This window comes from Callorhinus ursinus, unplaced genomic scaffold, assembly GCF_003265705.2.
Source record: "Callorhinus ursinus isolate GAN/ISIS: 27379988/994484 unplaced genomic scaffold, GSC_fseal_2.0 scaffold10, whole genome shotgun sequence".
NCBI lineage: Eukaryota > Metazoa > Chordata > Mammalia > Carnivora > Otariidae > Callorhinus > Callorhinus ursinus.
Window position 1 is genome coordinate 46868631 of NW_027397072.1, and position 15216 is coordinate 46883846.

General features: G+C 33.9%; 1 protein-coding gene across 2 annotated transcripts in view; it reads left to right on the forward strand.

Moving 5' to 3' along the window:
• Positions 1 to 1377: 1377 nt before the first annotated feature.
• The window catches only part of LRRTM4 (leucine rich repeat transmembrane neuronal 4), a 729583-nt gene continuing 715744 nt past the window's right edge, over positions 1378 to 15216 (forward strand). Inside the window, exons 1-2 of one of the 2 annotated variants that reach the window (XM_025867637.2) lie at positions 1378 to 2050; positions 3882 to 5428. In XM_025867637.2, coding sequence (XP_025723422.2) covers positions 2047 to 2050; positions 3882 to 5428 — 1551 coding nt within the window. In that variant the 5' untranslated portion in view covers positions 1378 to 2046. The remainder of the gene's footprint in view (positions 2051 to 3881; positions 5429 to 15216) is intronic. The other variant, XM_073896861.1, reaches the window with a different exon arrangement.

The window sequence follows — 15216 nt, forward strand, 5'->3', positions numbered from 1 at the left end:
CAATAGGTTTTAAGCCTTAAGCCAAAAGTATACATTTCTAAAATAGAATTCAGGTATCAGTTAATGGGAAAGGGATATATTTGGGGGCTATATTATCTCTTTCTGTTCCTTGAAAAATCTTAGTAATTAGATAATTGCCTGTTTCTGCCTACTCATAAATCTGAGTCAAATTATTTGTGTTATTTCTATGATAAGCCCTCCTTATTAGTATATTGGCAGTTATTCTAAAACCAAGAAATATTTCTAAAAATATTCATTTTCACTGATCCATAGCAATTCTAGACTCTTATGTAAAATTTATTTAAACTTCTCACACCTGCTAAGTTAGGTTAGTAATCTTATCTAGCATACTGTCTCTGTATTACATTGGTTCATTCTTTTGGATTGTTCCAAAAATTCTCTGCCAGAGGATTATGAAATAAGTAACGAAGAGAAACGAAATGGAAGGTGATGCATCATTATTTTTTTTTTAAGTCCAATGCAAGTTGAAGGAAGGTATAGGCTTTTTAAAATACATATTTCAGGTGTCTCATCATTTCATCCTTCCTAACTCTGAGGATATTTTGCAAATTTTAGATAAATACAATAGCGATATAGAACTCACATGCTTTTGTTTTTCGGAATTGCACATTATAAGTAACTTGCATAAGAAAAGTGTGCATTATTAATGTAGACTATTTTAAAATATAGTGACTGCCCTAAGGAAGTCAGTTATACTCTGGAATAATACTTTTATCGAAGTAACATTTAGTCTCTCTTAGATACCTGCACATTGGTTAATATAGTATTAAAATTAAAAACAATTACTTTAAGACTAAGAAAGTACACTTTTAGAAAGTAATGATCTAGACTGTTCAATAAGATGTGCAAAATTACAGAATGTATTTAATTATCAAAAGCTGGGAATTTAAAAATTAGACCTAAAATTTTAAAAATGACTACCTTCAAAAGTGACCTAATTACATTTTTCCCTTAAGTACAATCGTTTCTCTCTGTGGTTTGCTTACAATATATATATAAATAAATAGACAGCAACAAAAATGAAACTCAAATTGTTTCTGTTAAAAAAAAGATAATAAATCTGTGATATGTGCAGAAAAAAAAAAAGCCAAGGCAACTTTTAAAAACTGCTAATTGGATAATAGAGAGGCAGTATTTTACTTAATATTTGATATCACTGAATGGAACTCCTTGTCATAAGGCTTTCATAATATATATATTATTGGAGAGAAAAAAAAAAAAGTGATTCTGTGCCTTTAATTTCCCTTTCTGAGAGAGGGAAGGCTGCACACCACTGACAGGCTCACTTGTTCCCGTCTTTAATGTGCAATCTGTTTTCTCCAGCGGAGGGCACTCAGTGTATCACAAACTCAAGCATTAGCACCAACAAGCTCTGAGCATCATCAGTCTCTGGAAAGCCTTCTGAATTAGACAAGGGCTGCCTCTCAGCACAGCTACAAAACACTTTAAACCTGACCAGCTAAATGGATAAACCTAGCCTGCATAGCTTTTAAACTGGGGTCTCATGCAGCACAGGAGGCCTACTTGCTTCAAGAACTGAAAATCCAGAGGATGAATTGCTTTATCTGGGAATGGCAAAAGCCAGCACAATAAGGAATGCCAGGTATTCTGAAGATTTTCTTTTCTTTTCTTTTCTTTTTTTTTTAACCTCTCTTTTTACAGAGAAGTTGGTTACCTTCGAAATGGGCTGTAGCTTTTTTGCACAGATTGCCAATTACTGCTGATGGGTCTCTGGTGAATTACACAATGGTCCTCAGAGCTTAGAGGTCCTCCCCCTCCCCCCCCAACGGCTTCCTTCTCCCTGCCCCCCCATCCCACCCCATGCTGATTTTTTTTCATATATGTATATATATTTTTTGCCTGTCCTCTCCGGGGAAGTTTGTATGGGGCTACTAGCTCACATGCGGGATCGGAATGGTGTGAATGACAGCCGCACTGTGTCATGAAGGTGGTGGTGGTTTCAGCACGAGAGACCAAATAAGAAGAAAGCTGAGAGAGGGGGGATCCGTTTTTGGATGACAAAGGATGGGTAAGTGAACTTTTGTTGTTTCCTTCTTAGCAAAGCTGATCCTCTTGGCTTCCTATTCTCAGTCGTGGCATTAGCTGATAAAAGACGGGGAAACAGGCAAAAAGCAGCAGCCTCTGAGTTTGCCAGTTGATTCAGTATAGTTGCTATTATATTTTTAGATCATTTTCCTTTTAGTAGTTTTTTTTTTTTTTTTTTAATCCGTAAATGCATAACACGGACTTAAACAGACTCAAGAGAAATATCTTTAAGACTGTCTCTTCTGTATGTGTTTCTACAGCTTGGGAATTGAGCATGAGATAAATATTGTGTTTGCTTCTATTTCTTGATAATATTAACCATGCTTGTGTTTCTGGTCGCTGTCAGGAAGATTGTTAACACTTTACTGCATGTGTGTAGGGGTGGGGTCGTTACTTTATCGGAGGTCGCACAAGGGTTTGTTTTATCTGTGAAGCTGTATCCTGAACACAGCTTCCAAATTTCCAGCAGTCATTTGCCAGTCTTATTTTTTCAAGTGTGACTGGCTTTTTTCCCCCCTTTCTCCTGTCTGGAAGAGCTAGAATGTATTTCAGTGAGATTGTAGCTGGCAAGAGGATAGAGAGCAAGATCGGGTTTCAAATTCAAAACAAAACAAAACAAAAAATACTGATCAAGTAAAAGAAGGAGAGTTTTTTGATTAGAGGTTTGGCTGATTGCCCCTTGGTTAAAATATGAATATTTAAGAGAAATAAACTACAGCACACAGGTTATTTCCCCCCCCCACTGCTAAGAAATAATAATAAATCCACTGTTGACAGAGGAAAGAAGTCCCTTACCATGCTGTGACTTGGAAATGCAGCACAAGTGCCAATACATTGCAACTTTGCAGGTTTTCTGAAGTTAATAGAGGTAGGGGAGAAAGAAAAAAAAGTCAGTGAGAAATTTGTGCAGGTCCGGATGGAGGAGAGTGGGGGTAGTAGTCTACTGCTTCACTCCTTGTTTATCCCCCAAATTTGCAACAGCAACTATGTTAAAAATAACAGCAAAACTAATACTACACAAGATTATTTTGAATTTTATGCAAATATTTAATAAGAATTTGACAATTTTAACTTTGGACTGTTCTGCGTTATCAGTAGTTAGGGTTCTGAGCTGGTGTATCCCTGGAGGCATAGTAGGCAGATCTTCCTGAATGCCAAGAACATATGCTTATTAACACATTGAGAGTACCTTGCACTGTTATTAGTCTTCATACTACGCTTCATTGGCTGCCCATACTAGTCCCGATGCCATTTTTTCAGAGCTCATGCATTGTTATTCCATTATGCAATAAGGATACAATTTCAGGCAGGGCAAACTTGGGTTACCTTGACAGCTTACTGAAGCTCTTTTGTCAAATCAAAGCCTGTTTGCTCAACTAGGAAAGATGTTCAAGTATGGGGTTTTCTAAGTCATTTTTGCCCTTACCAGAAGACTTGGTACTCTTCCTTCTGATACTGATGTTCAACAGAGTGACTAGCCAAATATTGTTGTTATTACAGTGTTGGCATTAAGTGATAAGACAAGCTGCGTGCTTTTCAGTGTTGATGAACATATGAACTCATGAAACTCGGGAAGGCTTTTCTTTAGCTCCACGGCACTGTGGTGATTTGAAAATCAAGGAAGAAAGAAGGAAACCTCATTATAGCAAACATGCAACACTGAAGAAAATAAGACTTCATATGTTAAATACATTGTTCTTATATCAACTGTCCCATTACTACACTAGATGAAATGCCCCTGATAGCGGGTAAGCTGGTGGTGATTTATATTAATAGCTTTACAATGTGCATTTGTCTTCTTTTTAATATTGTAGGTTTCCGTTTAATTACGCAGCTGAGAGGCATGCGTGTGGTGCTAGTGCTCCTTCCTACACTTCTGCTTGTTATGCTCACGGGGGCTCAGAGAGCTTGCCCAAAGAACTGCAGATGTGATGGCAAAATTGTATACTGTGAGTCTCATGCTTTCGCAGATATCCCTGAGAACATTTCTGGAGGGTCACAAGGCTTATCATTAAGGTTCAACAGCATTCAGAAACTCAAATCCAATCAGTTTGCCGGCCTTAACCAGCTTATATGGCTTTATCTTGACCATAATTACATTAGCTCAGTGGATGAAGATGCATTTCAAGGGATCCGTAGACTGAAAGAATTAATTCTAAGCTCCAACAAAATTACCTATCTGCACAATAAAACATTTCACCCAGTTCCCAATCTCCGCAATCTGGATCTCTCCTACAATAAACTTCAGACATTGCAATCAGAACAATTTAAAGGTCTTCGGAAACTCATCATTTTGCACCTGAGATCTAACTCATTAAAGACTGTGCCGATAAGAGTTTTTCAAGACTGTCGAAATCTTGACTTTCTGGATTTGGGTTACAATCGTCTTCGAAGCTTGTCCCGAAATGCTTTTGCTGGCCTCTTGAAGTTGAAGGAGCTCCACTTGGAGCACAATCAGTTTTCCAAGATCAATTTTGCTCATTTTCCACGTCTCTTCAATCTCCGCTCAATTTACTTACAGTGGAACAGGATTCGTTCCATTAGCCAAGGCTTGACATGGACTTGGAGTTCCTTACACAACTTGGATTTATCAGGGAATGACATCCAAGGAATTGAGCCAGGCACATTTAAATGTCTACCCAATTTGCAAAAATTGAATTTGGATTCCAACAAGCTTACCAACATCTCACAGGAAACTGTCAATGCATGGATATCATTAATATCCATCACTTTGTCTGGAAATATGTGGGAATGCAGTCGGAGCATTTGTCCTCTATTTTATTGGCTTAAGAATTTCAAAGGAAATAAGGAAAGCACCATGATATGTGCAGGACCTAAGCATATCCAGGGTGAAAAGGTTAGTGATGCAGTGGAAACATATAATATCTGCTCTGAAGTTCAGGTGGTCAACACAGAAAAATCACACCTGGTACCCCAAACGCCCCAGAAGCCTCTGATTATCCCTAAACCTACATTTTCCAAATCTGACCCCACCCAGCCCACCCTTGAAACACCAAGCCCTTCCCCAGGGTTTCAGATTCCTGGCACAGAGCAAGAGTATGAGCATGTTTCATTTCACAAAATTATTGCAGGGAGTGTGGCTCTGTTCCTCTCAGTGGCCATGATCCTCTTGGTAATCTATGTGTCTTGGAAACGCTACCCAGCCAGCATGAAACAACTTCAGCAACACTCTCTTATGAAGAGGCGGCGGAAAAAGACCAGAGAGTCTGAAAGACAAATGAATTCCCCTTTACAGGAGTATTATGTGGACTACAAGCCTACAAACTCTGAGACCATGGATATATCCGTTAATGGATCTGGGCCCTGCACATATACCATCTCTGGCTCCAGGGAATGCGAGGTATGAACCATGATCCTCCTAAAAGCATTTCTACTGCGGGGAAGGAGAGGTAAATGTTTGAAGCTCTAGAGGTGTCTCTAATCACTAGAAAGATTAATGACCCTTTTGCTTTTGGGTTTTTGCTCAGTGTGAAAGGTTACTTAATTAAATTACAACCACCAGGAAATTGACTGATTTTTTTTGTTTGTTTGTTTTTAATGGTTGAAACTTGAAGGAAGTTCATTCAAGGATGAGATTAAGTTGGAATAAAGCACTATGTTAAAACATCTGTTTTTTAACAGTTTGTATACGGGGGTTGGACTTACACATATACACAAAACTCTTCATTCTAAAATTAATGTCTGGTTCTTATTGTTTGACTTCTGTAATGGAGTAAAGAAGGAGGGACCGGCTTAATTTAGAAACAAAGTGATTTTACCAAAATTCCAGGAGGTAATGAAGATTTAAACCAAAGAGCAATTTACCCAAGGGTTGATTTTGTTGTAAATTTTTAGTTATAATTAAAGCATGCAACAGGGATCTCACAAGGATAACTGTTTCCGTGTTACTTGCCATTTAGTTATTATACCAGCATAGAGAATGTCAGAGGCCTACTGTGTAATTGTGTTAGGCTTTTAAAGATGTCTTTCTGCCTTCTTTCCTTCCTTCCTTCTTTCCTTCCTTCCTCCCTTGGTTCCTTCCTTCCATTTTTTTTCTTTTTTTTAATTACTGGACATAGATCACTTTTCATAGGTTTTCTTAAGTGCTGGCTATTTGTATGTAATCAGAAAGATACTTAAATTCCATGTTTCGCCATGTCCCTGGTAACTAAAATCAGGTCATGATATTGTGGATGATTTAGCAATAACATAATGACAGGCATAACAGGGACTGTTTGTCAATTTTGCTGTCATCCCCAAAAGAAATAATGTGTATTCTTGTTAAACTTATCCAAAACTAAGTGATGCAAGTATTTATAAATAAAGGGAGAGATTTGAGTTCTGGGTATTTTCCCTTTCTGTAACATTAGCTTCAAATTAAGGCATTCCATGTTACATTATTTTCATTTTCATGAGGATATATTTGGATCCAATTTCTGATTATTTCATTTTAAATATCACTTATAGTAACATGCTTAGGAGTAGGAAATAGTCATATATTTCCAACCTGTTGATAAGTAGTACTGGATGCAAATTGTTCTTTGCTTGGTAAAGTTGATCAAAAAGTACAAAGACTGACTGCCAAGACCTTGTTGCTGAATAAAGTAATGGAGAGAGACAGTTCTGGCAGTATGTTGTCTTAATATCTGATTTTAGATGATTAGTTTTTCAAAGGAAAGTTTTCATGAGTATTGAATGAGAATTTTTCCTTTTATTACTAGTTACAACAGTTGGAAAAAATAATTTGCTCTTTGTTAATATATATACCCAGTCTTTCTGTAGTCCTAAAGGCAGATGCTAATGAAAATGGTTTTGGACAAGGCACTGAGTTTGAAATATTCTCAAACCTAGTAGAATTTGGAATACTGAGATATTCTTCACAGAGTTCATTTTCTCCTTTGTGTACAATTGAAAATAAGAAAAGTAATCCCAAATAATAAATCCTTAAAATAAACCTGTACGAGCAATTGATCTTAAAAATTAAAGAGAATAAAAGATTTTATATGAAAGCCTTAACAAGGCTTGATGCTTTTATTGCAGGTTGATATTTATATAATATACATGAATATAGTAAAACAAGTTCATCTTGTTTTATTCTAAGTTCTCTTTATATTTTGAGATCCTCTTAAAGGCTAATAATATAAAAAGAAAAGGAAAATCCAGGTCCATTCATTCATTTTCTCTTGACTTTTATGGTAGAAAGGTGATTTTTATTTATAATAATCACCAAGAAAGAAGAAAGATTCTTAAAGAACTAGGACTTGAGTATAGTGGTTCTAAAACTTCCAGGGATCTTCAGTTCCAGAGATTATTCTTTCAAAGACCCTAGGCTTTACCATGATAGGAACAAAATAAAAACATGTTTTATTCTATAAAAACATGTGTCAAAACACATTTTGATACTATATGTTATATAGAGGGGAGTTTATGGTCATGAAATTGCAGTGGCATTGTTAGAGATGAATGTGGTGTTAAGACATTAAATAATGAAGAATTTAATTAAATATTGTAATGAAGAGAGTTGAAATGGCAGCCTTGCTGAAGTAGATCAAACTCTCCATGACTTAAAATGTGGAAAATGGTAGTCTATACATTTAAGACCATTAACTGAAGGGGTCCAATAAAGCTACATTTGAATGAATGTTAACTTGTTTTGAAACACAAATACATAAGAACATTGCAGCAACCACTCCCTCTTTTTGAGGGGATGTTCAATCTATTATAGTTATAGGTGGACATAAGAAATGAGAAAAAGCAAATTATTAGAAATTGTAATGACAACCATAACTTCCCCTATGTCTTTGTCACCATGGAGTAAAATTTCTCCTGTTGAGAAAATTTCTGTACAAAATGAAGCCGAGAGAGGAGTGATTTGTCCAAGTTTATGATTTTTTAAGACTATAGAGGTATGCTGAGTTTTAGCCTGTTGTTTTTATAAACCTCACATATCAGTAGCTTAGAAAAATAAAGAATCATTAATATATTTATAATACAATTTTGTGAGGTAGGCTTTTTTTAAATTCAAAACACCAAACTCTACCCAATAAAGCCATAAATATTTAACTAGAAAACTTAGCACTAAATGCTAATTTTCTAAGAGTGCCTTGAAAAAAAAACTGCATTAAATTGAAAATTCCACTTATACAACTGATATATTTAGTTATCATGATCTAAATATAGTCAAAATATTCATTTTGTCTATTTCTTTTAAGAAGAAAATAGAAATATTAAGACCCCTAATTAGAATGGTGTCTGTGAGCTAACACACAAATACAGCATTCAGTAAGTGAATAACTTTGGCCACGTGCTCATTCTACGCTAATACTTTGAAGGAGAATGTTATAATACCTTAGGCAGTAAAAATCTCATATCTATAAAAGAAGAATAGATAGTCATGAATAATTAATGTGATATATGGCACAATTCTAATAGATATTTACATCTCAATCATCATACCTTGAGTGGAACAGTGTGCTTGGTTGAACTGAATCATTTAATTTGTCCTCAATATGTGCTCAGAAAGAACTTAAAGCCAAAAGGAAACAGCTTTGCCTAAAGCTTAGTAAAGTGTTATTAAAAGAGAAAATTGCAAAAGAGAGAGAGAGAGAAAATTGCAATACGTACTTTTGAAAATAGTTTGTGAAATTTTGCATAGGTTTATCTCACTAAAAATATTAACAAGAATTACGAAGTTACTTTATTCTGCCTACCAAATCATTACTTAAAAGTTATACAGAACAAAATTTTGAATACCTGTTTTTTCTAGGATATGTTGTATCAATTGAAAATAGCAAGGACCTTTATAAAACTAGTCATTGTGAATATAGGAGAGGAGAGAACACTTCAAGTTTGTCTTGTGAATTAAAAAAAAGTAGAATTGGTAAAACCTTAAAATGAATGAATAAATGAAAGTGGGCTCTAAAGAAATCCTCCATCCAAAGTATTTTAGAAGTTAACTAATTGAAATATAAAGTTTAATGATCCCATAATGCTAAGAGGGCTGCCATTAGGAGAATGGGAGTATCGGTGACATTAGATATATATTTTCCAAATATTTGATATTTTAGTTAACAATTCTTCAAAATCAAGTAAAATATAAATATAATGCCTGTAATTGAGCTTACATTATTTCTTTCACTGCTGTGCAGTGGGTAGTATAGACCGTTTCTAACAGTTTATATTTATTGAATATATTATGTCAGATCCTAACTATTGATTTAAGAGGGATTATTAACTTTTTACACTTTAGAAATTGGCATTTTAAACTATACTAAATGAATTTCCAAGAAGTAAAAAGTGTGATGTGTTCAAAGAGGATTTCTAAGTGAAGGAGGCCCAGTATCCTTGAGTTTAACTCATATTTTCCAATACAAAACTATAGAAAATAAATGTCATTTTGGTGGCTTACTACTGCTTTTATGTCAAAATGTTATAACTGAAACTCTGCACAGTCACATAAAGTAGATTTATGTGTGTGTATATGTGTGTGTTTGTATGTATGCATATGTGTTCATATACACACAGAGAGAAATATATTTCCATTAAAGTTCCTGTCTATTTTGGACATTTGAAATATTTGTGAAGGAATCTTGGGTTATAATTATCAGAATTTGTTAGTCAGGGAACATACTTCTTAAATGTTTAAACCTCTCTAAAATTATTAGTATTTCATGTTTAGATAGTCTTAATGTTCTTCTTTTTCAAAAACCAGAATTTAAACTACACCTTGCCATTTCTGGTGTGACTGTGGGCTAGTCATTTCATTTCTCTGTGACCCATCACTAAATGAGTATATGCAACTAGCACAATATATCCCAACTCAGAGCATTCCTTAGAAGAGTACACTTTGTAAACTGTCTGCGGACAGTCCCAGGACTAAAAGGGCAAGATGGGATATGGAGGAAAAGCTGAGTTATTTATATTCATTATCAGTGAGAAAAGAAAGAACTTCTTGAGTTAATAAAAATTGGCATGCTCAGATGAGGAACACTATAATTTCTTTATGCTTGAGGGGAAAATACATAATACACATGCATGCGCACAACTGCATACATGCAAGCACACACACAAATTTATGTATCTTTTAAATTCTGTCAGGTAGCTAGTTATTTTGAAAGCATTTAAAATATGACTTTTTTTTTAATCTATTGTCTGAATTTGATTCAATTAAAATCTATTTGTGAATAGAGTTTTCATTAGAATCTGCAAATGGTAGTGGTGAAGAGTGAAGAGGCTTTCCAAGAAAGCCTAGCATGGTTAATTTAGGAAAGATTTTAAACTGATGATAAGGGGTTCAATTACTGTTTTTAGAATAAGTTTGCTTTAGCATGTCATGGGCAAAATTTTAGTAAGATTCCAAATTGAAAAGTCTGACTCTGTTATGTTCTTAGGAATGTACAGCTTTTGACACACCCCAGTAATCTTCATATAATTTCAGAATTTTTCTTCTTGAGACTTTTCTGTATTGAATAAAATCTACTCATCCTAGTTCTCAGGAATTACATTTATAGATAGCTTTATGCATTGGAAGTTGCTCAGTAATATTAGCATTGGGGACTTGGTGACTCATCAGAATTTTCATGTTTCTAGAGTTTCATGAATCACTGAATCAAAGTGAAACACTGGCAACCTGTGTATCACCAGACTGGGAGTTTTGAAATATTATGTCTTTGGATCAGTGAAAAGCATGAAAATCATGTTAAATATGTTTTAAAAATTAAAACATTAAAAATTAAAATTGCTTTTTATAGTACCAAAAGAAGTATCATTTATCAGGTCAATTTAATAAAATCTCAGTATTGTTAAAATGAAAGAGAAATTATGAGAGTATTTTTCTTAGGCACTCCATAAGCCATTAAAAATTTAGCTGTCAATTAAAGAAAGTTGAGAAAAAGCACACTTTCCTGTGGTATCAAAATCACTAGCTTTTTAATAAACTGCTTTAATATGCTTAAAATTCCACAATATATGCAAATGCTATGACTCATACTCCTGCTAAATAGTTCAAAAAATAATGCTTTCATTGTCAAGAGAAATTGAGGTTTAAACAAACATACATGTGGGAAAATAGTTTTTTAAGAGTCAGATGTTTGACTTTAAGTCAAATCTTATAATACTTGTAAACCTAAAGTTTGTGAGTGAAAGGACAATAAAACTGATATGCATTAATGAATGGTTCAAGTAATGGTGAGGATATTTTTTAAAAATCAGAAAAAAAAATCTTGTCCAAAAATTCTTATTAAGTTTGACGAAAAGGAAAACATTCAACAAAGACTGATGCCTGGATACCAGATAAGTAGTAAACCCATGCATAACTAAATAAGATTATGATATTTAGCATTATTATTTGTACAAGGCAATGAGATTTTTATATGGTGTTATTAAATATATACAAAAGTAACTTTGAAATATAATTGTATTTAAACAACCATGTGCAAATAAACACCCATATATCCCACATAAATATTCCTAAAATGCTAAGATGTATGTTGCACACAAATATTAAAATAATATATATTATACTTTTCAATACACTGTTCTTTACCACTTGTCCAATTCACATGAATTGCCTCAAAAGTAAATATTTGCGGCAACATTAAAAAAAAATGTAAAGACATCAACAAAATTTTGTTTCTTCTGTCATTTATCATGATTGTTTTCTGAATTTTTGGATGTCCATATCACCATCTCTTGGAAAGTTCTATTTCCTCCTTCACTTTAGTCTTTTATATATCTACTGAATTCTCAGACCTCAGAAGGGTAAAGATATAATCATTAAACCTAGCAAGAAGTGTCATCTTTTTCTTTTATTTTTTTTAAATGTAAATTCTTCTAGTAGAAGAATGTTACATTACACATTTTTATCACATTGGTTTTAAAAGAAAAATTTAAGGTAAAGAAAGTAACTATAATATTAAAACAATTTCCTGTATAAATTTATAATTGTCATTTTTATTTACTATTTCAGTGGTTGAAATCTTCAAATCCCATTGAGTTTAAAAACTAAAAAAAATTTTACAGCATATTTAAATATTCAAAGCAGACAAGCTACAGTGAATAATAGATGGATTTATTTAAGAAAACTCACTCTTTTTTAGGATCTCATGAGCAACTATGTACTTCCAAATAGGAATGTGTAGGGTTATAAACTGATTTCACTTTTGGGTCATTTTCAAGATTGGTGCAAAACTATATAGATGGTAATTTTGGAGTAGTAAATGATATAAACAAAGAGGAAAAATACTTGAAATTATTTTATTTTAGAAAGTCAGTTCTATTTCATTCACATTCATGATATATTTTCATTTTAAAGGATAACAATTTTGTTTCTCTGTCTTCTTTTAAGATTAGGTATCATCAGATAAAGCATGGAAATTACACTGATTTTTTAAAAAAACAAGAAACAGCCTGAGTTTAAATTCTGTGCTTGTTTTTAATTCCTCCCTCCTCTCTCAGGTCATATTTATTGAAACATTGGTTCTTTCATTTTTTCCTAGTGATCTAATTATTTGCGAGGGCAGGAATTATTAAAAGTTGATTTCTTGTTTCCTTTAAGTAACTCCTATTAAATGTGTTTATGTTCAAACGAAGCCCTGAAAATATTGCTTGTTTGTTTCAGCATAAATTTAATTATGATTCATTTCACTCTTAAGGTTTTGATATTTATAATTTTAAATTGACACCAACATTGTTAAATATTTCTAGTAAGACTTAAAAAAGAAGTAGAAATGAATTGTGTCTGAGTCTTTTTTAGTATGATCTCCACAGATGAAAAATTGTGATTTTCTTCTGTGTTTATAGGTCTGTAAAAGTAATAGCAGAGAGGTCAGCCTTAAAGTACTTTAGGTTGTTGGTCAAACCATAGTATGGGCCAAAATTTCATTGGTCCAGTGGTTAGATCAAGGGGTGAATAAAAGGTCTGAGAGATTTGAAACTAACTCACTTGACTTCTGTAATATTGGACAAGTAAATATGTATCTGACCTTTCTGTGATATAATTTTTCCATCTATTGAACTGGGATAATAACTTTCCAACTAACTTGTTGAAATGATTAATGAGCTACTATTCGAAAACCACTCTGAACTCCTCCATAAAAAGCTTCAGTGTAAATATAAATGATTATTAGCCATAAGCCCTACTGTCTACTGAAAAATGCAAAATACATTGTGGCTGTATTATTTTCATTGTTATTATTAGTTATAATGACGGTTATAATACTCCCTGATGTAGAAACAAGTGTTGTGGTTCCATTTTTACTAAAGTGAATAATAAACCTGACCTTTCAGTCCCTTGTCTGAGCTGTAATTTAGTTTGGGTACCAGACACACTAATATATAAATAATACCTCAGGATTTGTAAAATACTCCCTTGGCTGAACATTTTATTCATATTTCAAAGAAGGTAGCATATACAGTTCTTTTAGTAGTATTAACTCTAAGGAAGAAATGGGTTATAGAAACAACTTAATAATTTCCATTCTGACCAAGTATTGCCCTTCAGTTCATTTTCTTAACAAGTGGAGGCAGTTTTAATTTCCCCAAAGTGTTTATGCATAACAAGAAGTTAATATGTATTTTTAAGAAGACCTGATATTTCTCTAGCAAAAATATATACTATTTAATGATTTGATGTATATAAGTATTTATTTTTGTTGAATATGTGAGCTCTTATTTTTGCATAAATAGATTATTATATAATTCCTATTTTTGTCCCCATATTTGTAATGTATTTTAATGTGAAATACATCTCTTTTTATGTTTCCCCATGGAATAATACCTCCTGTGATACCAATGTGTGCTTTGAAGTAAAGGGCATCACTAGAGCAGGTCCTTAACAAAACAAATACCCCACAAACAAAAGACAAAATTTTATCTTTTCTGGAAAAGACAGTAAGTTATTTTCTTGTGTTTGGAAAGGCAGAATTATTCCAAAATGAGGATTCTTCCAGTCATTGAATATGTCTCTTCCAATTATGTATTCTGGAACTAGGGACGTAACTACAGGATGGGGCCATGGACCCACTGGACCCACTAGACCCACTAAACCCACTGTGAAATGGACCTGAGCTAAAACTCCATCAGGCACCGTGAGCCCATAATCTAACTCTGGGACCACAGTGATGTTTTGGATCTGCAGGAATTAGTGTCCCTTCCAAGTCAATTTCCAGTAAGCCCCCAAAACTAATTACGCCACTTTCCCCAATGCCTAGTCACCTTGGTAAATAGCTGTTTGTCTCTTTGGGAAAGGCTAGAAGAGAGATTAAGAGTATACATTTTGACGGTGTAGCTTCGTCTTTCCTCAGGGGGATCTGACTTTCATTTAAATGTTTCTGGATCTGTAAACTGCCTCAAGTCTGGGAATTGATTATGGGGCCATGACACTGTTTTCGTGATTCAAGTTATGCTCTGTTCACTTGACCTAGATCTGACCTACTTACACTGATCAAGTAGGAATTAGTACTGAGGTACTTTTTTCCTAGGGATACCCATGATCAAATAGACACCACCATGGGTCTCTTGAGTCAAATTATTTTGATTACTGCTTTGACTTTACCGTCTCTTACGGTAACTGGGCCTATCTTGTCTTTGGCAATTAAGTGCTGACACTAGGCCCATGCCACCTGGGGATCTCGTTTTTCCTTTTGAAGTAGGACTGCCAGTTCAGTGGTACCTATTCTCACTGTGATTTCTGACGTGCGCAGCAAAGAGTGACCAGAGTCATAAGCCCTGACCTTACTATGCTCAAACTCTTTCCCTTCCCCAGTTGTCAGATAGTCAATCCATTTCATACTCTTGGGATATGGTCTGCAGAAGTCTAACCAGAATCTTTTTTTTTTTAATTTTTGAGATTCACTGCTTAGATTCTAATCTTGAGACTTGAAAGATAAAAGAATGTTATTTATAAATATAATATTTTAACCTTTTGCAAATCATAATCTCTTTGGCTCTCTGTGTTTCCTCAAATGACTGGATGATAAGAGATGACTTTAAATCAATATTCCAAATTTATGCTCCTTTAATTTTGGCATAGCATCTTCCTTGAAAATGTATATACAATCTCTACCAAAACATGAAGATTGGCAAAGATCATTGGCCTATAAAGACAATAGTATCCATTCTCTTTCTCATCGCGTTTCTTATTGAAAATTT